The sequence below is a fragment of the Cyrtonyx montezumae genome, unplaced genomic scaffold, assembly GCF_038088225.1.
Source record: "Cyrtonyx montezumae isolate F1298 unplaced genomic scaffold, pur_monq_1.0 scaffold_3, whole genome shotgun sequence".
NCBI lineage: Eukaryota > Metazoa > Chordata > Aves > Galliformes > Odontophoridae > Cyrtonyx > Cyrtonyx montezumae.
In genome coordinates this window covers 59,608,518-59,635,329 of record NW_027072034.1, presented here as the reverse complement: position 1 = coordinate 59,635,329, position 26,812 = coordinate 59,608,518, and the positions used below count along the sequence as shown (strand labels likewise).

Below are 26,812 nucleotides of genomic sequence, written 5' to 3'. Positions count from 1 at the left end.
CTGTTTCTTCTCACTTAAGGTTTTGGAGGAAAACTGATGTAATTTTTTACTGCTTTTGGTTCCCTGTAATAGCAGCCTTGCCTATGGCAGGGGATTTGGAACTGGATGATCTTTAAGGTCCCTTTGAACCCAATTCTATGGTTCTATGATAACAGAGGGGGCTCCTGTCTACTGTGGTCTTGCTGTACAGACTGGGCCAGTATGAAGTTATGGTGAAAACTGGCAGATAGATTGTTCAGGAAATCTCCCTGAACTTGAAGAGGTTAAAGCTTGTTCACTGCACTGTGAACATGCTTGATTAACTATCGTAATTTCTCTATTACTCTCTGCATTTACTAGATTTATTGGTAGTTAAAGATTCAAATTCAGCTTCTGCAGTCTTTCAGATGGTATCCAACTCCAGAGTGGGAGAGAAAATAGAAAAGAATGGTATCTGATAACCTAGAAGGTAGAATACGGTGCCTAGCTTTAAGTACATGAATGGCGACTGACTACTTGTGAGCCTAAAGCTAGAAACGTTAACTGGTTCTGTGCTGAGGTAAGGTCCTGGACTTCACCCGTAGCACCCATTTGTCAAAGGAAATGCCTAATATCAAAGGCACTTTAGCAGGAGGCTCTTAGTGAGATGAATTCATGAATAGTGTTATTTCAGCTGCACATGGAATTTGGATGTACATAATAGTACTTTACACAGTACTTGGGCTTCCATGTGTAAGCAGCTGGAGCCCTGTGGCCTTGACATTCCAGCCTGAAAAAAACAAACAAGTTCTTACTTGGTATTTATGATACAAAGATGAGACAATTCTTACTGCTTGTGCACCTACTGAAGAAAATCACTTAAGAGAAAAGTCCTTCCTGCATTTTCTACAATAACTGCAGTAGGCAGTTTTCCCAAATATTTAGCATTCAAGGCTGAACCCTCCATTGAAGGTCAGAGTAACCCATTTAAGCCCCAGCTGGCCACTGAAATGTAGTGGTTCAAAATGTTAAATACTTCCTTCTAAAGGCTGGCGGTGGTTGGAAACAGCACATCAAGCCAAGGTCATCAGCATCTTTGAACACTAAAATTCCTCGGCCTCTGAGAAAAATCATTAAACGCTTTGTTCACTTCTAATGAAGCTGACACTACGTGGGGAGAACTGATTCTGTTAATTAGAACTGTGATTTACATGATAACTAAGAAAATGCTTTGAAAGGAGTCACTTATTAAACAGTATTGAAACTTTTGACTTTAGAATAATAGTGAGAATTTTAATTATTTTGACTTGAAGTTGGTAAGTGATATTTCTCAAAGCCAACTTTTTAATTTCAAGCAAAGTTTGAATTGCCTCTTTGAAAGGACTGCAGTGCACAGCATTTCAAAGGAGCATTATCAGTGTGCTACGCTTCCAGTCTGATATGTATTCAGCTTCTTACTTATAGAGGAAACTACTTTGACTATCTGTATCAACTTTTTTTTTTAATATATATACAATCTGTCTTTATCTTTTCTGGAGCCCCGATTAATAAAAGCAAGCTGTCCCAAGGCGTTCATGAAAAATTTAATGGTGACATGTGGTGGACCTTGCTAGTTGTGTAGCCCAGAATCAGGTCCTAAATTACGTTCCGGAAGCTAAAAATACAGTAGACACTCTGAAGTGTTAATTTTATATGAAAGAACTGAAGGAGTTGTCCAGGGGGTGATATGATTAGAAGCAACGGCTGCTCACTGTATGAAAGCATTTGAGAACATCTGATCTAAAACCACACCTGTTAAATCTCGTTGTGTTGGAGTCATGGCTGATGCTGGTGAACAGTTAAAACAACAACAACAAAAAGCTTTGACCATTTTAAACCCCATGAAGTGAAGGTCTCGTTGAACGTTTTTAGTCAGATTTTTTTTTGATGAGGAAAATCTGTTTCAATGAGGAATGTACTGAATTTGCCAATGCTTTGTTGAGGGGTGGGGGAAAGAATTAAAATGAATGATTTTGATTGCATCAGAGTAAATGTAGGTAATACTTCTTTAAAGCAAAATATTTTAAACCTGTTTCAAAGCAACTTTTCTGCCTGAAATGTGTGATATTTTATGCAGAGCAGTTATAAAAACTATTAAAAGTGAAACAGGAAGAAAGCATTTTCCTTGCCAATTTCAGAAGAATTTAATTGAGCTGTTCTAAAGCATACTGAAAACCATAGGAAAAAAAAAAGAAATTAAATATTCTGTTGTAATGCAGAATAGGAAATAGAACGTGAAATTTGGAATATGCTTATAGTATAAATATTCTAGAATTTACACAGTAGGTGGTTTGGAAAAACAGAAGGGCAAACATGATGGAAGATATGTTCTTACTCATAATGTTTCCTCCTGCTTTTTTAAGGAAGATATGTTCTTAGTTATAATATTTCCTCCTGCTTTTTAAGGTGTAGAGCAACAATCAACCCCTTTGGCTTAGTGAGACCTGTGAGGTGACTCTACCGTCCTTCATGAGTTTTGGCTCAAATCCTTCAAAACTTGTGCAGCAATTTTTAACCTAAGTGTGAAGAAGTAAATAAACCCTACTTTGGCAACGATGCCTACTTTGACTCAAGTGATAAATGTTAAACTTGAATTTAGAGCATAAATATGCTGAGAGCTGAAAATCTCCTAGAGCTAATCAAAGCATTAATGTCATATAATCCTCTTCCTTAATTCTACACCTTTCAAAGATACATCTGTATGCTTTTTGGCAATAATTCCAGGTGAAGTCTTTGTCCCCTTTTTACTAACAGTGATCCATTTGGGGATTTATTTTACAGTGTGGTTCCAGCTGAATGACACAACTAAGGGAAACAGTGAACTTCGGAGTGAGGTTGGAAATGGGCAGGTAGTGGTGAGGGGGACTTTTAAGCTTTGCTACCAGAGAAGAGACATTTAGAAATCCTGTTCTTGCCACAGGGAGGTCTGCTTTAGTTGTTCCTGGACTGCATGCTTTCATTTTAATGAGACCTTCATTCACTTGCCTTATTAACTAGTTATCTCCTAGAAATGACCTTGATTTAAAAAAAGAAAAAAGAAAAAAAAGAAAAAGTTAGCGACATTGTTTATCTTCACTAAGAAGGATTGTATGCACTGTGTCATTTCATGTGAATTATGATTAAATGAACAGGCAGTAGTTACTGTTTGTTAAGTGTTTTCAAACTACTGCAGATCTGGATCAATTTGAAAATGACCATAAGTAAACCCCAGGATTCTTTTGTGTTTTCCAGGGTGTGCAGACTTGCATCTTCTGGATATGCTGACACCTACTGAAAGAAAAAGGCAGGGATACATCCACGAGCTCATTGTCACAGAAGAGAACTATGTAAATGATTTGCAGTTGGTCACAGAGGTAAGGAGGCATAGCACTCATTGGATCAATAATTTCACCCTACAAAGAAATTTGATATCACTGCACTATTGGACTTCCTAGGAATGATCTATGTTAAGTTTTCATATATATGCATATATGCATGTCTGGGTGTGGGTCTGACTAATGGGGAGCCCTTATGTTACTGTTGCTGAAATGCTGATGTTTAAATTGTCGTTCCAGTTAACTCTTTTCACTCCTGATTTTGAATGTTTGTTTCTCGTATGTAAGTTCTTAAAGCTTGAAGCGCATCATGTACCTGTTTCCACATGCACAGTGGCACTCAGTTATCACTTAGTCTGTTTATCTTTAAATGTTACATATTGCATAGCATCTTTTATGTGGGGAACTTCATATGGGCAATTGAAGTGGGCAATTCTTCTGACAGCAAGGGAAAGCCTTTTTTTTTTTCTTAAAAAAAAAAAAAGTGGTCAAGTTATGCAAAGTTGAGACACTATGAGATTAGTCAGAACTTCCATAAAGGAGTCCAAAGTAAAACATATTTTCAGTTGTTTATCAAAGTAGCCCTGGGATATATTTTACTGTCTTTCAAAGAAATAAGCTGCTCACAAAGGTGTTACCAGGGAGACCTGATAATGGGCACAGGGCATACTTGAAGTCTGTTCTGCTGAGTACCAGGTGCTACTGTGATGTAAAGTTGTCTCAGTTCCAGACGAAGGAAGTAAGCATCATCAGTCTTAGCAACTTTGATTATTCTAAACATATACTTTCTAAATCGCTTAATTTTCTGAATCTGTAGATCTTTCAGAAACCACTAATGGAATCTGAGCTGCTAACAGAAAAAGAAGTTGCTATGATTTTTGTTAATTGGAAGGAGCTGATTATGTGCAATATAAAACTACTGAAGTAAGTTGTTTTTGTTTTTTTTCCCTTCTGTACTTAGCAATTAAAAAATCATGGGCCTCTTCTTTTAGCTGCATGAAAATATTTGCCACTTAAAAACATAGTAACCAAAAGAGTCAGACATTTTTCCATGTTGGAAAAAACCCAACAAGATATTATTGTTTGCTATAATTTTTTTTTGTTGTTAAGAAAAATGGAGCAGTTCTTTACTGAGTGAGGATTTGCATTTTATTTGCTCTTGGGCTACCTGCACTGCAGAAGGGAAGGTCAGCTTTTCCTGAAGAGTAGCACCTCTCAGGGCTGCCTCCTGTCCATTTTTTTGTGCTTCTCTTTCTCTATCACAGCCCCATACCAAATTCCAGTCCCACTGTCTGTGAATGGGAAACAAACAACACTCACTGCTACCCTTATTCCAAGTTACATTATGTATTCCTTCAGTTACTGTACACATTTAACACCTGAATGAACTATTTTGTGATATGCAGTGCCAATAAAGCCTGGTTTCCTATGGATTTGTGCCCAATGTGCCCTGAACCCTTCCTACCAAAGTCTCCAACTACTGCAATCCCAAATCATTACCACAAAACTCCACACAGTGCAAGAACCATTATTTTCCCCCCTCATTCTCTGCAGCCTCCACTAAATCTTGCATTCCTTCTTTCATCTTTCTCACCCATCCTTGCTACTTCAGCTGGAGGGAAAGCCTGTTTTTTGTAAAAGAGGTCAAGTTATGCCAACCTGAGACGCTATAAAATAAATCAGAACTTCCTTGGAGGCGTTTACAAACAGATTGTTCTTTTGGATGTTGCCTAACAAAGAGAGTAGCAATTGATTTAAACCTGCATCTTAATAAGCAAGAGAATTTATGTAACTTCTTTATTTTTCCCTATTGATCTGCTGATTTTCATTGAAAGTGTAGAAATTTTGCAACTTTTAGATACCCCTGCTTTTGTAATGTGTTTGAAAATGGCCCACAAAATGATAAGTTATGACACTGATAGGGCAGAGACATATACAAAACATCAGATGACAATAAAATTCCTTTCCTTAGGAAACCAGGATAAAAGCTAGAAATAGCTTTGGGCCCAAGGTAATGGTAAGGTTTTCATCCCTCGTTCAAGAGCATATCTATATGCTCTTTCTAATAGAGTAATGATATACCTTCCTAAATTGTGTCTGATCTGTCTTTGCATTAAGTTAATGTCAAATAATAGGTTGGTGATCACAAGAAGGAAAACTTACGTTGGCTGAGGGTACAGTGTTGATATTATGTTCTAATAATATGCAATAAGTCCTGTGGCTGACCTGTTTATTATTCAGAGGTCTGTTCATTTCAGTAATGAATAAGAATCAACCCGCTTATTTCATAGATCAGGAGCCATTATTTAGAGGTCTGCTGACTTATCAAACACACATGACCTTTTTGTGTTTAGGGCCCTGCGTGTGCGTAAGAAGATGTCTGGAGAGAAGATGCCAGTGAAAATGATTGGTGACATACTGACAGCTCAGCTGCCACACATGCAGCCGTACATTCGGTTCTGCAGCTGCCAGCTGAATGGGGCAGCACTCATTCAGCAGAAAACAGATGAAGTCCCTGAATTCAAGGAGTTTGTAAAAGTAAGAGAAGCAGCATTCACCATGTATTTTGTACTCCATAAATCACATTGCTGATTTCCAAATCATTGCCTGAAGTGGTGCTGTATGTTGGATTAAAATGACAAGTCTTCAGACCTAAGCAGTCATTGAAGGAATACTTTGTGTTTGTTAAAGGAATGCCTTTTATCAAAGAGTTATACAGCCATAATATTATTACTTTAGCAATGGTTTTGGAGTAACATTGCATGAGTGTTTTGGAGTAACATTGCATCAGTGCTTTGCACTGAGAACTGGACAAATAATATTGAGAAGATTCTTTTTGTTTGTGCCAACAAGTTAGGGGTAGAATACATTGTAAAAAATACGAGAAATTCTGATGCATTGTCATTGTTTGTGACCTAACTGAATTAGCTGAGTCATTTTGTTCATTTGTTGCCTTTTTTTCATTATTTTTTCCTTATTTTGCTAGATTTTAAGCAATCTGACTAACACCATTTTACCTCTCTAATGTTTCAGAGGTTAGCAATGGATCCTCGCTGTAAAGGAATGCCACTATCAAGTTTTCTACTAAAGCCTATGCAACGGGTAACAAGATACCCACTAATAATTAAAAATGTATGTTATTTTGCAAAGATGATGTTTTTGATGCTGCTTTGCTTGTAGCTTAATTACAGGATAGCTTCCCTATGTTGTCACTATTAGATATCTGATATAGTAGGGAAAGTAGGCTGCCCTTTTATATTTTATCACATTAGAGCAAATGTAGTAATTCATTTGGCTTCAACAAAATGTCTCTGGATTTCTACTACAGATAGGGGTGAAACTTGCACACAAAGTACCAGAAGGCAATAGAAGCTGAATTAAATGTTTGAAATTCAGGAAATGGAAGTTTTGGGTCTATCTTATGCTCATCTTTGCCTTTTTACATGGTATCACTCCCTCCCCCAGGTGTCATAAGTGACATTCAGAATACAATCCTGAATGCCAAATCATTGCTGTGTACATTACTGGATAACATTACAACCCATTCCTAACTTTTATTTGTTGCCTAACACTTACCATCTTGAATAGTACCATTGAAATTGACCGCAGACGTTTGTAGGAATGAATCCAGTTACAAATTGGATGTTATCACTTAAGGGATTCCATAATCAGACTTGCTTTTTTTTATGGCTGGAATGTGCATGCTTATGTCAGAAGAGTGAGTAGCATATTGATGTAACAGCTCTGCAGGCAGCTGTTCACCTACTAACTGTGAGTTTGTCTCTTATTCTTAAACTTTTAAGTTTGTCAAGGAGGAAGAGAAATGTGGAAGCTTCTGAACAGCACTGATGAAAATAAAGATATAAAACAAAAATGTAGGGTTCTCAAGATGATTACATTTTAAATGCAGATAATACATAAAAGCTAATGTTTTTTATTTACCTGTAGATAATAGAAAACACTCCTGAAAATCATCCCGACCACAGTCACTTGAAGCATGCTCTTGAGAAAGCTGAAGAATTATGTTCTCAAGTAAATGAAGGAGTGCGGGAGAAAGAAAATTCAGATAGGCTGGAGTGGATCCAGGCTCACGTTCAGTGCGAAGGCCTCTCTGAGGTAACAACATGTTGTCTAGAGTAATGGACACACTTCACTGTTTGGGAAGAAACCATGGCTCACTTGTGGCACTGCATCAAGGGAAAATGGTGTAATCATATCATATAATCATCAATCATTTATTTTCATCTTCCTTTGGCTCCCTTTCACTCATGCATGTAATCCTTTTTGCTGCTTGTATTATTGTCTCCTACGTGATAAATGTTGTTTTTGCTCCTACCTCTGGACTAATGCCAGATTAAATACTGCAGCTTTCAACCACAACTCCAATTCAGTTTCGTGGCTCTTTATGATAATTACTCTTCTGTTTTATCTCATCCTGAAGCCATACCTGACCATCTTGGAGTGCTTTAAAAGTCATCACGGTATCTGCTTTTTGTAATAAAACCTTGTATACATTCTGAAAGTGCAGGAACACTGATCAAGTCTCTCTCAAGACTTTACAGAGAGAATCACTGCCTACTAATGCATGTTATTATTTAAGGTAACATGTTAAGACACTCTGCTGAAAATATGATGAGAATATTTGTGTTAGACAGAGGATACTTTGATGCTCTCCATATAATGGTGAAAATACTAGAGGCAGACATATCACAACTTGATTTTTAAAGTGTGTACTGAGTTTTCAGTTCAAAAGAAGAACAAATAATAAGCACTGCTTGGTTTATAAACTGGAAAATGTTGCATTTCATCTTAAAAATCTATTCCAGGGGAAAGACGATTCAGACAAGTTCAGAAGGGCCAGAGTTATGTTTAGCTGTTTTAAAACTACTGCCTGAAGGGATATGGCTGCTTTTGTATTTCGTACATGATGTCTGACCCTGCAACATCAGTAATATTACCTGAATGGCCAACTGACTGCTTGCTGACAAGATAATGCCATTAACACCTTAAATCTATGGCAAGCAGTGACCAGGCCTTTCCCCAGTAGTTTTCTGGCTGAGATGTTTCCAATCTGTAGAAGAAGCTACTCCAGATCTACCTGTCTTGCTAGAAAGGATGACAGGGCCCACACCATCCTGACCAATGGAAAATAACTTAAAAACAAAAGGGCTTGCAAGCCTCTACAGACCAGATAAATTCCAGATGATTCTTGCATCCTTCTGGTTCCAGCTACTGGTCTGCAGCAGTCCTGTAAGCCTAGCAATTATGGGGAAATACAGGTTGTCTGGAAGTCTCATGTTATGTTTTATGAGTGAAGTTCAGACACAGTTCAGGAATGCCACTCTTGTTAAAAAAGCTCATCATTTGGAGTGTTCATTTCCATAACTACTGCTAATTCTGGGCAAGTCATCATCAGCTCAGCTCTGCTCACAGAGGTGCATGTGCGTGGCAGAGAAACTCAAAAGTTTTTTTTAAGTGCTTTTGGCTTTTCTCTAACTGTCCAGGACATGCCTTGCACAACTGATAGGATGCCTTAAATTTCGTATAACGTTTTTATGACTTGCACTGCTTGTCATGCACAAGGCAGAGACATTGCTTATCATCCCTTTGGCACAAATTAAGACTAATGTCAGGACTCAAAACTGTATTTGATCTCTTTCAGGGGAACCTCGATTGTTTTACCTTATACAGTGCGTTGTTGTTCTTCTTCTACTTTTCGCAGCAACTCGTATTTAATTCTGTTACAAACTGCTTGGGACCACGCAAGTTTCTGCACAGTGGGAAACTCTATAAAGCCAAGAGTAACAAGGAACTGTATGGCTTTCTGTTCAACGATTTCCTCCTCTTGACTCAGATCATAAAACCTCTTGGCTCATCTGGCACAGACAAGGTCTTCAGCCCCAAGTCCAATCTGCAGTACAAAATGTACAAAACTGTAAGTACCGTTCTTAAATGGTGACTTGGATAGCTATATACTAAGAGAGGTACAGGAGGCAGCACCCACGTATTGTACCTGTGGGCCTTAATATAGAAGGATGTTGAAAGCTTTGGTCTATGCTGGAGATTCCAGGTACCAATGGTGAGCAAGCTGGCTATGTGCTAGGTGAGGGAAGATGCTTTTGAAATTTGGCTAGAACAACCTCTTCAACAGAAGTGACATAAAGGAAAGCAGTGTTTGTTGTTCCCTGTGGGAAAGGAGAGATTACTATGCTTCATAAAGCTGTTTTCTTACTTCAGGAGAAATGTTTCCAGACTGTGGATGTCAAAAAAGGACATATTTTAAGATAAATGGGAGGCCAGCTGAAGGGGAGAAGCTATTGTGGACTCAAATGAAATCTGTTGCAAATTACTCTATCTTGCATGCTTCTGTTTGGATACTGTGCAATAGAACACTAGCTTTGCCTGATGTTTTACAGCCCATTTTTCTAAACGAAGTACTAGTAAAATTACCCACAGACCCTTCTGGAGACGAACCCATCTTCCATATCTCCCACATTGACAGAGTCTATACACTCCGGGCTGAAAGCATTAACGAAAGGTAAGTTCCTGCACAGGCCATGTGAGTACTGAGTTTTAAAGGTCTGATGCAAATGTATTGGATGTACACATGCATAGCAGTCTCCAAGCAATTGGTATTACGTCTCCTTGTGCTTAAGGTAATATTCAATACATGAAAAGAATGGAGAAATAATGACACTTCCTGAATTCCAGTAATACCAGTCGTGAGATCACTGGGAGGGCTGATGATTTCATGTTAGTGTAAAGAAGGTAAAAGATTCAGTCCTATCTTATTCTGTTAATGCCCATCAATCTTCTGTGCCAGTGTGAGCATCTGTATGGATATGTGTTGAATGAGATTCAGGAACAAGTCAGATTAAAACCTGAAGCAAAAACCTGCCTAACAAAACTCAGTTAGTTCTAACCTGGTTCAGTTTATAACGAGTAAACCAAAAAAGTGACAACCTCACCTAGTGATTTATGTTTCTGGCAAGCTTACAAAGACAGGATTGCACTGACTTACAGTGAAAAGTTTGGTCTGCAGACTTGTGAGTTCTTGAAAGATCTCTTCCAAGCGGACAGCTTCAGCGTAGCAGAAGCTGGAGTGGGGTTGGGGCCATAGGCTGCAAGAGGTTGGGAAGGAGGGTCAGCTTTACTGTTGCCTGTAGTACAGCAGGGAGGAAAAATGGAAATATTTTGCAACCTTTTTCTCCTTTCCCTCTGAAGGACTGCATGGGTGCAGAAAATTAAAGCTGCTTCGGAACTTTACATAGAGACTGAAAAGAAGAAGAGGGAAAAGGCCTACTTAGGTACAGCATGGGGTACAGGGGTTCTCATCCTTTCTGGGGAAGTCCCTGGGCCAGAAAATACCTTAAGGACTTTTGTCTCTCCTCTTCTGTTTCACCACAGTTCGCTCACAAAGAGCAACAGGCATTGGGAGGTTGATGGTGAATATTGTTGAAGGCATTGAACTGAAACCTTGCAGATCCCATGGTAAGTGCCTGGAGTTTTTCATAATACGCTCTATGATAGAGACATTCCTATTTGACTAACTTAGATGTTCTGTCAACATATTTTTGTTTAGCAAAGCAATTTTAATGAACCTAAAATGTGCAAAAGTGATTCTGTACAGTTCAGTAGCACTTGTGCATTATCTCGCACTTTATCATTCCGTTCAGACAAACAGCTTTTACCACGTAAACTATTTCATAAGAGATCATAAGCCACGAAATCCTTAATGAAGTGTGGAAAGTGCTCAGCACCTTGCAGAATTGTGTTCCTGCTTACTAAAATGGCAGCAAGACCACTGGGCTTTGCCCAGTCTGTTGACTGCAAGAGTAAGAGGGTATTCAGACACACGCTTGAAAACATGATTACATTTTTCTGTTTGTTTCCTACTTCCCAGGAAAGAGTAATCCGTACTGTGAGGTGACGATGGGCTCTCAGTGCCACATCACTAAGACAATGCAGGACACCCTCAATCCAAAGTGGAACTCCAACTGCCAGTTCTTTATCAAAGATCTCGAGCAGGATGTGCTCTGCATCACGGTGTTTGAAAGGGACCAGTTCTCCCCAGATGGTAAGCAGGGGGCAGCCATGCTTCCAAGGGTAGTTTCAGACCTCCCTTTTTGAAGAGGTGCATGCCCACTGAGGTAAATACTGGACCCCTGTGCGTGTTTGAGGCCTGACACAACTCTCACTTCCAAGTGTAGGTCATGCCTGTGTTGGAGCAAAAAGAATTGTGCACTCTCTAGGTTTTTGGGTTTCCTCTCTCGTGCAGTTGGACAGTAATTGAAGTGCAGTTTGCAGTCCTGCTAAGTCCTTACGTGAAATTCTGGATTTTTTTTTACAAATGAACAAATTAATGGAGGAGGAAAAGAAATGTCATCAAGTTCCTGTAACAGGCAGGAGTAGAAATGAACTCAAGATTCCCAACCTACTTTTATTTCATTAACTGCTGTAGACATTCTGAGCACTGTAGAATGTCTTTTGGAGTAATAATCTCTCAGGAAGCATTTGGGCAGGGCTGTCATTCGTGTGACCAGTACCATTTGCCCCAGTGACCTTGTGGCTGTTGTCATCCATCCCTTGGCTCTATCTTGTCTCCTGATAGCTACCCGCTCAGTTTGAGCTGGGCAGCAGCCTTTGGCCTTTTTTCCTAACGTATCATAAAATGAATGATCTTAAGCGAAGCAGCTGTGAAGTACATGGTGGATTTTTTCTGCCTATGGTGTCATTCATTTTTAAATGCTGCCGCTGTCTAATATGGTCCAGATGAAATTATCTTCTGTACAGATAGGCAGCATTTGTCCTTCAACTGCAGAAGCTTAATTGGACCGAGGGCTTGTTTTCTTCTTTTGCTGTGTGTACATGGAAGCTTAGTTCCTTCTGCAAATTAGCGTTTTATTCCAACAGAAAACAGTTGCTTCATTTCTAAGCGTGCTGTCTTTTTGCATTTCAGACTTTTTGGGCAGAACAGAGATCCGTGTGGCAGACATTAAGAAGGATCAGGGTTCAAAGGGACCAGTTACAAAGTGTCTCCTTCTCCATGAAGTCCCAACAGGAGAGATAGTCGTCCGACTGGACCTGCAATTGTTTGATGAGCCTTAGAAGGAAAGGGACCAATGTTGTTTTTTATTTTCAGTCTGAGTTCACTGCAATATATGTATTTGCAGAAGCTGTCACAAAACCCGTATTGGTTTGGTATGAAACTACTGCTTGCCCTTCACATACAAGAGGGTTATCAAAGCAAACAGGAGCATCTTTGTGCCTTGATAATTCTCACTGAAGAACGAGTCCCGGTTTAGTGAGGAAGTCTCCCTCTATTTCTCTATGTGGAATGTGATGTCTGTTTCCTGGGTTGATGAAGTAACCTGGTTGTTCGTTGTGTCGCAGCCTGAAAGGCTGGCACACCACATAGGTCCCCGTGCTTGCTCCAGTTACTGTACTCGTTAATTCACATGAAGAAGGCAACGTTGGTATGTTTGGTGGCTTTCTGCAGGGTTTTCCCCCATAAGGAATTCTGTGCCTATTGCTCAGCAAAGTGGCGTGTAAATGTTTTGTGAATGGAACAAGCAGTTATGCAGTAAGAAGATCTCTGGAGATCTTCATGGCGATACTGAAAATATTTAGAAAATAAATAGTCTATATCTATAAACAGAGAAGATTCTATTAACATACCACTTCATGACTCACATTGCCCCCAAAATAAATTACGTACAGGCCTTGTGCACAGAGATGAGTTGCGCTCCAGAAGAGTTCACCCACTCAGTACCTTTGGAAGAAGTGTCTGAACAGTAAGTGAAGGACGGAATATAGAGCCCTGCTGAATGTTGTGCTGTGCCACTTCCATGCTGTTTTACTACTGCTGCTCAATGGTGTGAATGCAGATGGATGAAAAGGAAATAAATGATGGCTCGGGCTCAGGAAGCTCATTTCTACCCTGCAGAGTCTAGTTTGCAAAGCGATCAGTGGCGACCAGTTATTAAATTGTTCTGTGCCTGCCTGCATTTGACATCACGTTGCTGAATTCAGGACAGGAGCCCACTGTCACTCACAGCAGTGTTTGTTGCAAACCGGGCTGGTCACGGAGTTGGCGGCAAAGGTGGTGAACAGAACGGAGTGTTTGTGATAGTAAGGAGTGGGTAACCCCAGGGGAATGTCTTTTCATCTTGGGGAACACAGAAGGTTAAATATGTGTTTAACTCAACACATAGCATACATACGGACCAACGTGCCGCGAACTTCCCGCGTTCGGCAAAGCACCTCCCTCGAAGTGCACGCATAGGTTGTGTGTCCCTTAAGTACACGAGTAAGTGCTTTGCTAAGACAGGTCCTGAGATGTGACAGACCCCTAAGAGTAAAAATTCATCTTTGTTCTGCCTGGAATCATCTCGTTCATTACCTGTCATGCATACACTGGTATTTTTGTAATAACTCTATTTCTGAATGGGAGGTGTCAGCCTGTTCCATTAGCATGTGAATGTTCTCGTGGAGCCTGTTGTTAGGTTTTGATGTTCCTTGCATGTCCTTTCAGTACTGGTTTCCACCTTCCCTGTATAGATGGTGTTCTCTAGCACTACAATTCTTATTGATTTCCATTAGGAAATTAGGATATATTCATAACGAATAAGTAGATACAGTATGGTAATAAGTGTAAACTGTGCTGGGAAGTGTCTGTGTATTATAATTTCCTACGAGACCACTGTAGTGTTTCAAGCAATGGGAAGAAAATGTATGTTGGAGGGACGACAAAGTTTACATTTCATACTTTTCAGAATCGCTTTATTATTTATTTATTGAAGATAGTGTAGAATTTTGTATCAGAAATGACAGACATACTTATGTATTTTTTGAAACAGAAAACCAGAGATACACACTTCAGTTAGAAACTTCCAATTGATCACATTTTAGAGGGAGTGCAACTTCCTGGGCATGCATTTGGTTACCACTAACTGGCAGAAAACATGATTAAGAGAACTTTAAGTTTCTATTTTTCAATGTTGTTAAGAAAAATTGTTTCAATTAAAATATGTAAATAGTACTAAACCCATGTTTTCCTAATTCCATATCAATACATTTTATTAAATATAATGTATATGAAAATACACATTGTTGTGGTAGGATAAAAAGAAAAAGTGATAAAATCTATTAATGGGTAACATTAAATGTCATTGTCTAACCTTTTATTGCTGTCCTAATTTTACTCAGTAGTTGGACATACAGTGAACATTCCTTTCAGTGTTTAGAAAGTTGGATTCACCAGCATGAATTACAGCAACAAATAAGTAGACAAATAGGAAAACAACCATGGATGTGGTGCCAAGATCTAGGGCAGGTTTTCAGAAGACTCAAGTTGCTGCATTTTCCTCTGAGATTCAATTGCTGTTGGAAGTAGTGGCCAGGTAGCTGTGGGAGGGTCCTGTCAGACTGTGACCCCTGTCATGGCCACATCAGATCGCACCTTTTTGTGTAGTGACATGACTGAGCACCTTCCCAACCACCATCGCGTCTCATTTCCAACTTGCCCTCCATGCATGGGAACATTTAGTTCCTGTTAATGCCAGTGGAAGTCATGCATATGTGGTGATGATGAAGGGTTGGTGTTTGGCTCATGGATTTCTAACTTGCAGTCAGTCCTTTTAATTTCACTTCTCTGTCCAGGACTTCACGTGTTGTGGAGCTGTGGGACTAGCGAGGCCTCTTCTTCCAGGTAACAGCAACAGGACAAGAGGTGATGGCCTCAAGCTGCACCAGGGGAGGTTCAGCTTGGCTATTAGGAAAGATTTCTTCTCAAATATAGCGGTGAGGCAGTGGCACAGGCTGCCCAGAGAGGTGGTGGAGTCACCATCCTTGGAGGTGTTCAAGAGCCGTGTGGATGTGGCACTGAGGGACGTGGTCAGTGGGCACAATGGGGATGAGCTGATGGTTGGATTTGGCGATCTTAGTGGTCTTTTCCAACCTTCCTGATTCTATGGTTCCATGCCTGGCTGCACCACAGACTTTCCCAGCAGGGCTGGGCTGTGAGCTCCACCATCTGACCCTGTCATCCCATAGGCTGTGATCCATTGCCATGAATTACCTTTGTGTCCCAGCTAGAGCAAAGGCATACTGGAAGCTGGCTGCATGCCCATATGGCTACGCTGGAGATGCAGGGATGAGTTCAAGGAGCCTACACGATGAAGCTGATTCAAATTCTGTAAGGACTGGTAGATTGAAATAGCTAAACAGAGCATCCAGTAAGTATTCAAGGTTAATATAAAGGAGTTTACGTTCTTGGCAGATCTGTTTTCTTCCCTGTCTTTTGAAAGTGCGTGGTCATTGGGTTATAGCCACCAGATTCTCCAGAATGATATTTACCAGGCTAATTGTAAGTCATATAACTACAGGTTATAATGCATTTGAAAGCACTGAAAGATAAAAACCATAAAGCTGATCTTGGCTTTGGAAATACTGAGTATTTCCCCAAGATCAGTGCTGTAGGGATGCAGTGTATAAGGCCCTGAGAGGCCGTGTGCAGTTGGTGGACTGATGTGGGCACCTCAAGGGACAGAACACATCGCTGGGCTGACCCTATGGACAATGACCCATAAATGACAGAACTTTTTCTAGATATGCTTAATTATTATGTATTTTCTCAACATGAGTTTTTATGAGGGAACTTTTTAAATGTTCATTCTGGAATATTTTTACCCTTCAGAAAAACAAAAACAAAACAAAAAACCAAACAACTTTTTGTTACGTGCGAGTTGGGTTTGGGGGGAAGAACATTGCAGATAGTAACGTTTTTGTAATACTATTCAATACATTTTCCAAACGAAGATGTGATGAGTCCAGGCTTTCACTGCAGCAGTGGTGTCTGCTGTCATACTGCTCCGTTTGTGCTGTGGTGTTTCACTGTTCCACTGGAGCAGTCCAAACCCTTGAAACGCAGAACAGAGAGGAATCAGGTGAGCTCAGCTTCGCTTTGAGGCGTTTGCTCTGTACGTACATTCCACGTGTACCCCCATGTTTGTTCAGCCTGAACACTCCCGTCCTCCATCCCTATCGATGTATCTGTAGAGAAATATATATATATATACATGTGATTATTTGTATATATAATATAAGAGCATAGCTACTTTGTTGTTGTCAAATATGGAGTCGATCTAACAGAAACGTTTATGGGCACACAGTTTTGTTTGTTCACTTAAATATTTTAAAATAAAGGCCATCCTTGGGAAATTATTTTTCTGTACATATTCAGATATATTTAGGACTGAACTTCAATGAATAAAGAATGTGTTAAACTAGCCTAGTTGCTTGACATAGCTGTCAGAAAAAGGCTTTGCTGCAGCCATAGGTGAATCATTGCACTTCTTTGTAAAGCTGTGAGGTGTTGCTAACCCCGGATTTAGCACTGGTTCTATGATCCCAACCTTCTGTGTGAATCCAGGCATTGTTGCTCCCTCGGAGCCCTTCTGTTGGGCTCTCAGGCTCTCCTGCCTACCGTGGTGAGTGCAGGTGACGGGGGGAGGCTGGGCTGCAGGAAAATAGGGGGAAAAAAGGACGAAACAGTGGCAGAGCTGTAATGTCAGAGCTTGGTGAGCAGCAGGCTCTTCTGCTCTCAGGAAGCGTGGGGTGTGTTGACCATCGTGCAATGGGCTGGAAGTGAAATCCCTCCTGGTTACAGTGCCTGCTGCACAGGGACTGGGGGTGGAACCTGTACTTAAGGAGGAAGGGAGAAGGTTGGGGGCAGGAGCTCTCCTGGCACCAGTCTGAGTGCTGATCACACACCATCTCAAGAGAAAGTCACCCTGTGAGGAGCATATTGAAAGATGAGTGAGAGCATGCTGCTTTTGGCAGTGTGAAATGCCTGGATTGGGTTGAAGCTGCCCCATCTAGGTGACAATTTGTAAAGGGTTGGATCTTTTCATTGGGCAGACCCCCAGCTTTTGCAGAATACTCTATTCCAGACCTCAATTTGCTGAAACAGACTTCAGATTCCAACAGCCTTTGTAGACTTATTCACGCAGTTACTTTTTATTCAGTGTCGGTTCATTGATGAGAAAAGCTAGCGTAGTATTTTTTCAATGTTAATACTTAGAGCCAGGGAACCCCCCACCATGGTGGTGTTACTTTTCCGTGCACTTGTTGTTGCCAGACAAGCCGTATCAATTAGTTTCCTTCTTCAAAAAGGAAGTGTTGTACTCTGAGTAGTGTTTGTAAGATCTTAAAAATTACAAAGGTGTCATAAAGTAACTCCTCTACCTATGTCTTAGGAGCTGGACAGGGAGGAGAAATGGTCTTCTTTTTCAGAGAGGATGCAATTCGTTTGTACTGTTCATCTCCATCTCATCTAACTATCCTACAGGAACACATCTGAACCGTGAAATGGGTTTGTTATGAAGAATTTCTACCGGGTATAATGAATAACTAACTACAGATTGGATGCCACTGTTTCTCATAAGACAGTTTCATCTGTACTTTGGTTGCTCTGACTGTGTTATTTCCTCTGTTGCACTCTGTTAAATAATTCTATTTACGGGCAGTGTCAAATGAAACAGAAGTCTTTAAAATGCATTCACCCGATTGAGGAATTACACCGCGACCCAGACTGCGCTCACCGAGGTTGAAGCTGCAGATCAGACTTCAGTCTGTGCAAATTGTTTGACACAGATGAGACTGTATTTGTGCAAGTGAAATTATGCAAGAATAAACTGTTGGTTTGGGTTGGGTTTTGTTTGTTTGTTTAAGTTTAACAGCCTCTTGTGATGTTGTTGAGAAGCACTGAAGGGTGCTGTGGTCTCACAGACAAATGAATGTTCAGCGTTGTACGTTTGACAGCAGGACTGGAAGGTCCCTCTCTGCTCTGTCCCCTCCTTTTGGTTAACAATGGCTGCACCCAGCCAGCTGCCCTGAGGTCAATATCCTCTGTATCCCATTAAACATAAGTTCACTTGCCTAGCTCACCACCGAGGCAGTGTTTCTTTGTAGCTGTTTTGGGGCTGGGTCACCGCAACCAGACAGCAATACACTCAAAGCATCATTCCTATGCAGCTGCTTATTAATAGCTAAGAGAGCTGCCACGATTGATTAATTGGTTTCATTAATGACGTAGCTCAACAAACTAAAGCTGACACTATTAGCTGGACACCCCCAAAGCCACTGCCAGAACAGTGTCCCTCTAACATCACACCAAATACTCGCTCCCAACCAGGAAGTGATGGGCACATCAGGCATTTTACTCTGCTTTGCAAGCCCACAGAACACTGTGCAAAGGGGAAACGGCACACAGCCCCTCAAGACAGGTGTGGAAATAAAAAAAAATAGTTTAAATGTTAACCTGGAGGCATATACAGCCTGGAGATTAGAACAGCGACATAACATCAGGCAGCTGTGAATCAGTGCCCCCTTCTGAATGTCTTTATATTTAGTTTTAAGATAGAAACATCTTAACCTCTCACGATCAAGCTTTTGGAGGCCTCATCATCTTTCTCCCAATGCTGCATGTTAGAATTGAAAAACTTCAAAACAGCTCTTCAAGAAGAAATAATTTTATTGTTTCCATCCGCCAGGTTTCAGAATGAATGAACAGGACAGCTTGCTACACAGTCTCTCTCATTATTTTGGTCAGTTTCTGGATCTTTGACCTTGTTGACATATCCACATACTTCTCCCCTATATTGACAATCATTCCACCAAGGACTGAGGGATCAGTCTAGAAGAAAGATTGAACAGAAGATCCATTAACAGAAAAAAAAAAGAAATCAAACAAACCAGAAGTATAGTAGGGTAACAAGTTTAGGCATAAACAGCTTTTAAAAGTGCCTTAAGATAATTTTGCAGTCACTGTATTTCAAAGTTAAGATTGCAGTTATTAAAGCTTCAGAAGTACATAATACAGCGACTGAATTCAATCTAATGAATATATACAACAGTATCCAAAGGTTCTTTTTACTGATTTTCTGCAAAGATGAGAGGAAGCAAAAAAGCACAGCTTGGCATTAAGTTTATTTACAAAAGAAAACCCCCCTACCTTGGTCTCCAGCTTCAAGACCTCCCCTTTAGCCAAGAATCCATTCAGAGCACTCTTCAGCTCAGTAAGGCTGGCATCATCCAAGGGCTGAAAAAATTTGCACAGAACACAATGAAAACAAAGGACGTAAAAAAATTCAAACAATATAATGAGAACACTTCATTTTCTCCTTAGACTCCGTTAAAGAAAAACACTCCCAGGAAGGTAGTGGAAGCAGCCCTCTTAGATGGCAATAATCAAATGATAGCTAAGAAATAGCAGCATTTTGTGCTCCTTTAATTTCATTAAGCATTTTGCTATCTGCACGCATATTCCCAGCAACTGCCTGATGTTAACAACTCCAGAAAGCAAGCATCAAGAACCCTGAATTGCTAAACTAAGCACTCAGCACAAGACCCTCACATCTATATCAAGGCAGCATTTAGCCTATATGAGGAGAGATTAATTTTGCTGCTTCTAACTGTTCAGATTATCAGCTTAATAAAAAAGTTCCATGTGAAGTACAGGACAGGGACTCAGGATGCTGTCAGAGGGCTCCCAGCACAGCTGTGGGAGCTCAGCCAACTACACCTCACTTCATCACCACAGAGCAACCTGTGGCAGAAGCACCAAGAACCTGCCCTTGCTTTCCCTGTGAATTGTTCAGATATTGCTGCAACAGAAACGAGACTGCACAGAAAAATAGTGATTTTTGTGTTACCAGCAATAATAATCCCTCAGCTGCCCAGGTCCCCATCCAACCTGGCCTTGAGTGCCTCCAGGGATGGGGCACCACAGCTTCTCTGGGCAGCTGTGCCAGCACATCACCGCCCTCTGAGGAAGGAGCTGCCTTCTAACACCTAGCCTAAATCTCCCCTCTTCAAGTTTAGTTCCCCCTTGTCCCCTTACTATCTGCTTTTAAGCTCACAGAAATGTAATCTTTGCTCTTGCCACAGAGACCTGCCTCACTACAGCTAAGAGCTGATCTGTTAGTTCTGACCTCATCACTATGATCTGGATGACAAAAATATGAGCAGAGGCAGTTTTATCTGCAGATCTGACTTTCATCAGCCATATGGTTCACACATAGAAGACAACATTATCTGTTAAGCTGAAACAGGAAGAAACAGGTATAATTGCTAACCAATAATTTCTGTACGCTGAAACACCACCGGAGTGTTTTGTAGAGGTGAGATTTTTCTTCGCTCCTCACGCAGCAAGCTGCTTACACTACAGTTAAGGAAGTTTGCCTTTTAAACTCATAACCCACCTGTGCAGTGGTGACTGTGCACAGCACCTCTCCTCGGAACGCGCTCATGATCTTCCCAAAAGCAGAAATGATGCCTGGGGTATAGCGCAAGCGACCGTTTTCAGCAAGCAGGTCTGGAAGAGGCAGATGTATCAGGAGGGTTTAGTGCACCCACTAGGAGCCTGTTCACTTAGCAACGACTCATCATGAGCAGCGTTTGCCAAGGTGTAAGTGACTACTCACTCATCAGGTTGACAGTAACGGTGGACATCTTCTCTTTCGCTAAAGCATCGTTTACAGCTTTCTGCTTAACTGTGCCCTTGGTGTGAGGGTTCATAACAACGCTAGACAGCTTGGGGTCCTTCAAGAGAGTCTGAGAGCACACACAAGCAACAGTGCAAAGCAGCCCACGACCCCCAGCCCCGCGCGACCCGAGGCGCGCCTAAGCTTCTTACCCACACTCGGCCCAGCTCCTTCTCCACCTGCTCCAGCTTCTTCTGCTTTGTGGCGGCGGAATACAGCGCGGTGGCGTAGCGGCCCTCCAGCCCGTACACCTGGATGGGCGGCTGCGGGACACACGGCGCCTGAGCGCGGCCCCGCAGCGGGGAGCCGGCCCCGCACCCCCAGCCCCGGCCCCGCTCACCTTCACCAGCCTGGAGACCGGCCGGGCCGCCGACGTGCTCAGCTGCCGCACCTGCGGGACACGCAGCGGCTGTCCAGCCCCGTCGGGAACCCACCGCGACGCGACATGCCCCTCCAACCCACCATCCCCCTCTCTCGGCCCCGCTTCACCTTCACGCCGAGCCCCGCTGCCGCCGCCATTTTCTCCCGCCGCCGCTCGAGGTCACCGTCGCGCAAGGATCAGGCTGGCAGGCAGTGCGCATGCGCGGAGGTTGTCCCCGCCCCTCCCGCCGCGCGGGGCACGCTGGGACGCGTAGTTCCCAGCGCGCGGGCGGGGGAAGGCGGGTTAGGCCCCGCAGGCCTCATTGTCCTGAATTACAACGAGCTGCTGCCTCCCCACTCCGAGCAACCGGGCCCAGGTGCCAGCTAGGGCACAGAGAGACGGGTGCAGCACACGGGCGGTCCCCGTTCACCTCCGCCCGTGCCACAGTCCCCTGCTCGACCTCGAGCTGCCCGCTCGGGTCCTGCGTGCTGGGAGCTGCTTTGGCAGGGGGTTGGACTCGATAATCTCTAGAGGTCCCTTCCAACCGCTACAATTCTGTGGTCCTGTGACTTGCTTGCAGCACGGCGTTGCGCTAGCTGCGGGCGTGCAGGGCAGGCTCCAGACGCTAGGTGTTGCTGCTGCTACAGATTGAGAACCGAGCGCTCCTTTAAACTGTGGCAAAACCAAGGGATTAGAGCGGCGCTCTTGAGGAAGTGCGATCTGGATAAGAAGGCTGACCTAGCATCCCATCAGGAGTAAGGCAGTGTCACCAGTATGCTTTGTTCTGCATGCTGGCGTTGGGCTCCTTCAGATGTCTGCAGCTATTTGCTGTGGGGACGTTCGAAGCCACAAGCGTAGTCCATGACAGGTTTAAGCCTGACGTAACACCGTTCTTGGTACCTTTAATAACAGTAGTACTAAGAAAAGTGAGCCTAAAACATAGGAAAGGCTTTGTTTTTCTTAAAAGCATTATTATTATTATTATTAGTTTCATTTTGATAGTGTGCCCTAAAATTTGCCCTAAAATTTGGGAACAATACAGAGAATCATAAAATCATTAAGTTTGGAAAAGACCTCTAAGATGACCCAATCCAACCCTTAGCCCACCCCACCATGCCTCCTGACCACGTCCCTCAGTGCCACATCCACACGGCTCCTGAACACCTCCAGGGACGGTGACTGCACCACCTCCCTGGGCAGCCTGTGCCACTGCCTCACCACTTGATCTGAGAAGAAATTGTTCCTAATACCCAGCTTGATCTTCCTTTATTACAACTGGAGTTCATCACCTCTTGTCCTGTCGCTGTTACCTCTGATAAGAGGCTGATCCCCACCTTGCTACAACTTCCTTTCAGGTGGCTGTAGAGACCAATGAGGTCTCCTTCTGGAGCCTCCTCTTTTCCAGACTGGACAATCCCAATCCTCTCAGGTTCTCCTCATCAGACTTGTGTTCCACGCTCTTCATAGTTTCATTGCCCTTCTCTGGACACATTCCAGGCCCTCAATGTCTTTCTTGTAGCAAGGGGCCTGAAACTGAACAGGGTACATGAAATGCAGCCTCACCATTCCCATACTTGTTTGAAGCCTCATATCCAAAATTTTATTATAGTAATTCTGAAACACTTTATGGTCTTTTAGTGCTCTATGACCTTTTAACCACTAACCATCATATTTTGAGAAGTCATGGCACTCCGGTCAAGTTCCCATTAACTGGAATTTTGAAGAAGGGAATAAAGAAAAGCCCTGGACAACTGTAGAGAAGTCGGTCTTCTTTCCGTGCGTGTCAGGATTATAGAGCAGATCCTGGAAACTAAGCTAACGCACATGGAAGATAAGGGGTGACAGCCACCATGGCATCAGTAAGGCTAAATTGTGCCTGAAATTTTTAGTGGCCTCCTGCAGTGGGGTTACAGCACTGGTGGATAAGAGAAACTGAGGCCATCTACCTACACTTGTGCAAAGTGTTTGACACTGTCCCACATGACATTCTTGTCTCTAAATTGGAGAGAAGTGAGTTTGATAGATAGACCACTCAGTGGATAAAGAATTGGATGGATGTTTGCACTCAAGGCGTTGTGATCAGTGTCCAGGTGGAGACCAGTGATTAACAACATCCCTCAGGGGCTGGTATAGGGAGCGGCGCTGTTTAACATCTTTGTTGTCAACATAAACAGTGTGATTGAACACAACCTCAGCACGTTTGCTGATGACACCAAGCTGTATGACACAGTTGGCACACTGGAGTGAAGGAATGCCATCCACAGGGACCTTGACAGGCTTGAGAGGTGGGCCTGTGCAAACTTCATGGAGTTCAATAATGCCAAGTGCAAGGTCCTGCCCCAGACTCAGAGTAATATCAAGCACAAATACAGGCTGGGCGGAGAACAGACTGAGTGGAGCCCTGAGGAGAAGGACCTGGAGGTGCTGGTTGATGAGTAGCTCAGTATGACCCAACAGTGTGCATTTGCAGCCTAGAAAGCCAGCCATAACCTGGGCTGCATCAAAAGAAGTGTGGCCAGCAGGTCAAGGGAGGAGGTTCTCCTTCTCTACTCTGCCTTTGGGAGACCTCACCTGCGTCCAGCTCTTTGGTCCCCAACGTAAGAAGGGTATGAACTTGCTGGAGTGGGTCTAGAGGAGGATGATCAGAGAGCTGGAGCACCTCTTCTGTGAAGTGAGACTGAGAGAGCTGAAGTTGTTCAGCCTGGAGAATAGAAGGCTCCAGGGAGGCCATATAGCAGCCTTCCAGTCCAGTTTGCCTTCAGGAAAGCTGGAGGGGAATTCTTTATCATGGAGTGTAGTGGTAAGTTAAGGGACAATGGCTTTAAACTGAAAGAAGGTAGATGTAGATTGAATGTAAACAAGAAATTCCTCATTGTGAGGGTGGTGAGGCATTGGCACAGGCTGCCCAGATAAACTGTTGCTGCCTCATCCCTGTTGGTGTTCAAGGCCAGGTTGGGTGGAGCTTTGAACAATGTGGTCAAAGCAACATGAAGGCAGAAGGATTGGAACTAGGGGATCTTTAAGGTCTCTTCCAATCCAAATCATTCTACATTCTATAGTAATACATAAGAAAATCTGTCTTTACTGAGTCTAGTCATGAGCTGGGGATTGGGTCAAATCCTGATAATACTCACAAGAAATAAAATCAGATCAACTTTCTCTGCTAATTTTAGACAAGTGTTATCTCACAGTTGATAAACAGTTTGTACGTTAATGCCTTGTCCTAGGGAGGGAAATATAAATCTTGATAAAGCTTGATCCTGCACCTGGATATATTACAAGTTTATTTTCCCCCTAGAAAGGATTTTAATTCCCTGTCGTGGCAGTATCTCATCATTTTGCATTCACCTCTCTCCATCATTTCTATTTGCTCATGTAGGTCCAATACCAGTGAGCACTCAAGCACATACTCTGTTTATAAGCTCTTCCACAATAAATACCTGGAAGAAGATCTACATACAGTTCTGCAAGTTTATGTGGAGGGTCAGTGCCTGAAGCATTGTAACCTTTGAGTAATCATTTTTAGTAAACATAGTGATGCTATAAGCATCACATTTTCTTTCTCCTGTTGAGACAGACCAGAACTGAAATCCTGCAAAATATATTCTCTCTACTTCTATTTGAGAAGTCTTCAAAATAATTGGCCTGAGTTTAGATTCATTTATATAGACATTCATGCTTATGGAAGACATGGACTTCACACCAGCATAACAACCACAGAGCCTACAGTAATCAGCACTTCTATGTCTCTTGCAAGAATGGGATATTCTTCATTATATTCTATCACAGTTGCAGTGGGGATGTGTTTCAACCAGTGTACAGCTGCATGAAGTCTCATAAAAGTAGTCAGACATAGACAGTTCCACAGAGAGCTTGCAGTATGTAGTGTTAAAATGAGATAAAGCTTGTAACAGCACATCTGGTGTCCTCACAATGATGAGAGCATATCAAAATATGCCAAACTTACCCTCCACCACACTGTGGCAAGCTCCTTAAAAAAATCAACAACACTGTAAAACCTACAAAAAACCTCCACTAACTAAACTAGCATGTCAGAACTTTGAAAGTGAAGGTTGAAAGCAGTAAGTACTTGGCTCCCTCACCTTTCAACTCACCTGACACATTAACTTTCAGCCTGTTTTGAGCACTGCTCTGCATCTGCAAGTCAGCAATTGCACCCAGCTGTTTTCCTTTGGCTCTGCCTAGGATTCCCACACTCAGCAGTATGGGAGGGTCCCAAAACAACTAGGGTGTAGCTGCAAACAAGTTCCTGACCTCAGTAAAAAAGTTTATGTTACTTACAAGAAACGGAGGAGGCTTTCACTCACAGTACTCCTTAGGTTCAGGGAATGTGGTACAGAAAAGCTATGACCCACCTCACCTCCCTGTTGCTACTGTGGTTTTGTTCCTGCGGCTGTCTGAAGGGAGTGTTGTTTTTTCTCTCCCAGGGGCTGCCCTTTTCATCCTTGGAAGCAGTTGGTACTCTCACTGAATCTAATTCACTTGGCTGTTTTCCAAACCTCTGCTCCATGAGCTGTTCTGCTTGGGCAGGTAAGTTCAAGTGCTCTGTCACAAGAATTCCTTGGGGACTAACCCTTTACAGGTGGAGTGACCCACCTACTAAAACCTAGCTGCCTAGGGAAGACCTGACTTATTTTCCCATTAAAGAAGTGTTTTTTCACCAGACACATTTATTTATTTATTGTCCCTGCAAACCTGCAAAAACGATTGGAAAACCACAACCATTGTTAGGGGAATTCAGAATAGGAGCTGCAGCCCTATTAATTGAGTTAGGATGCTGAACTCACTGACCTTAGCATCAGAGCACTGTACTGAAAGTTCTTTATAAGGATATTCGCAAAACCAAGCACCTGTGCCTAAGTTTTCCTCCAAAGGAATTTTCAATCTAGCTTATAGCATACATGATAAAATGGTAAAACAATACAATGTTATTGTACCAAGAGCACCCCAGAAGGATTGTGTGAAGGTAGTTTGTTTTCTGAGCTACCATAGTAATCTAAGTTGTAAAAGGGAAAAAGAGTCACAGTTAAGTACTTGTAGCTTCACTGATAAAATATCTCCTCTGTGCCTCTTTTAGAATAGTCTAGTAAGCCTGAAAAATCTATTTTGGGGCAAACTATGATGTGATATTAATAGGTTAGAAAGTTAGCACTAATCAGTAAGGCCTAACACTAGAAAAGGTGATGAGGGCTCACTTGAGTATTTGATTGTTTTAGATGATGTCCACAAAATATCAGTGGTAGTAAGAATTTTTTTTTTTTTTGAAAGTATGCAAATAATTGACATGGTACAGGCAGTACTAACAGCTGAGCTTTGCCATCTCACATATTAGCAGAGTAGTACCAAGAACATTGGACTCAGACTCAGGAGAGCTGGGATCTATTTTCAGCTTTGCTTTGGGCCTACTGATTGGCTTCTAATTATTCTATGCCTCAGTTCCCCCACCTGTAAAAAAGAAAGAATGAGACCAACGTCCTTTATAAAGAGCTATAAATTCTGTTGATGAAACATGCTTTATTAATAGCAGTGATACCTTTTCCCTCGTGCTGTTGTTAACAAAGTAGTTGTAAATT

General features: G+C 42.1%; 2 protein-coding genes across 5 annotated transcripts in view; one reads left to right on the top strand and one right to left on the bottom strand.

Annotated features, from left to right (window-relative positions):
• Positions 1 to 16,988, top strand: part of ITSN1 (intersectin 1) — a 115,830-nt gene extending 98,842 nt beyond the window's left edge. For 2 of the 4 annotated variants that reach the window (XM_065741739.1, XM_065741741.1), the window contains 11 exons: positions 3,229 to 3,350; positions 4,129 to 4,235; positions 5,666 to 5,849; positions 6,345 to 6,443; positions 7,260 to 7,427; positions 9,034 to 9,246; positions 9,728 to 9,849; positions 10,536 to 10,618; positions 10,719 to 10,802; positions 11,215 to 11,388; positions 12,271 to 16,986. In XM_065741739.1, coding sequence (XP_065597811.1) covers positions 3,229 to 3,350; positions 4,129 to 4,235; positions 5,666 to 5,849; positions 6,345 to 6,443; positions 7,260 to 7,427; positions 9,034 to 9,246; positions 9,728 to 9,849; positions 10,536 to 10,618; positions 10,719 to 10,802; positions 11,215 to 11,388; positions 12,271 to 12,419 — 1,505 coding nt within the window. In that variant the 3' untranslated portion in view covers positions 12,420 to 16,986. Of the gene's footprint in view, positions 1 to 3,228; positions 3,351 to 4,128; positions 4,236 to 5,665; positions 5,850 to 6,344; positions 6,444 to 7,259; positions 7,428 to 9,033; positions 9,247 to 9,548; positions 9,615 to 9,727; positions 9,850 to 10,535; positions 10,619 to 10,718; positions 10,803 to 11,214; positions 11,389 to 12,270 lie in introns of those variants that run through there. The other 2 variants (XM_065741740.1, XM_065741742.1) reach the window with 2 other exon arrangements.
• A 1,840-nt stretch (positions 16,989 to 18,828) lies between these two features.
• On the bottom strand, positions 18,829 to 21,441 carry ATP5PO (ATP synthase peripheral stalk subunit OSCP). The gene is made up of 7 exons (XM_065741713.1): positions 21,347 to 21,441; positions 21,198 to 21,248; positions 21,010 to 21,120; positions 20,798 to 20,927; positions 20,576 to 20,688; positions 19,327 to 19,413; positions 18,829 to 19,008 (listed from the first exon to the last, which is right to left on the bottom strand). Exons 1-7 carry the CDS (start codon positions 21,374 to 21,376, stop codon positions 18,895 to 18,897), a joined length of 636 nt encoding a protein of 211 aa, XP_065597785.1. The 5' UTR covers positions 21,377 to 21,441; the 3' UTR covers positions 18,829 to 18,894.
• Between the last annotated feature and the right edge of the window lie 5,371 nt (positions 21,442 to 26,812).

What these genes read in the sequence shown, in the direction of transcription:
- ATP5PO (XM_065741713.1), bottom strand. Translation starts at nt 21,376, where the DNA reads ATGGCGGCGGCAGCGGGGCTCGGCGTGAAG. An exon ending in CAGCGGGGCTCGGCGTGAAG is followed by an intron (nt 21,249 to 21,346) that starts GTGAAGCGGGGC and finishes CGTGTCCCGCAG; the next exon opens with GTGCGGCAGCTGAGCACGTC. An exon ending in GCACAGTCACCACTGCACAG is followed by an intron (nt 19,414 to 20,575) that starts GTGGGTTATGAG and finishes AAATTTTTTCAG; the next exon opens with CCCTTGGATGATGCCAGCCT.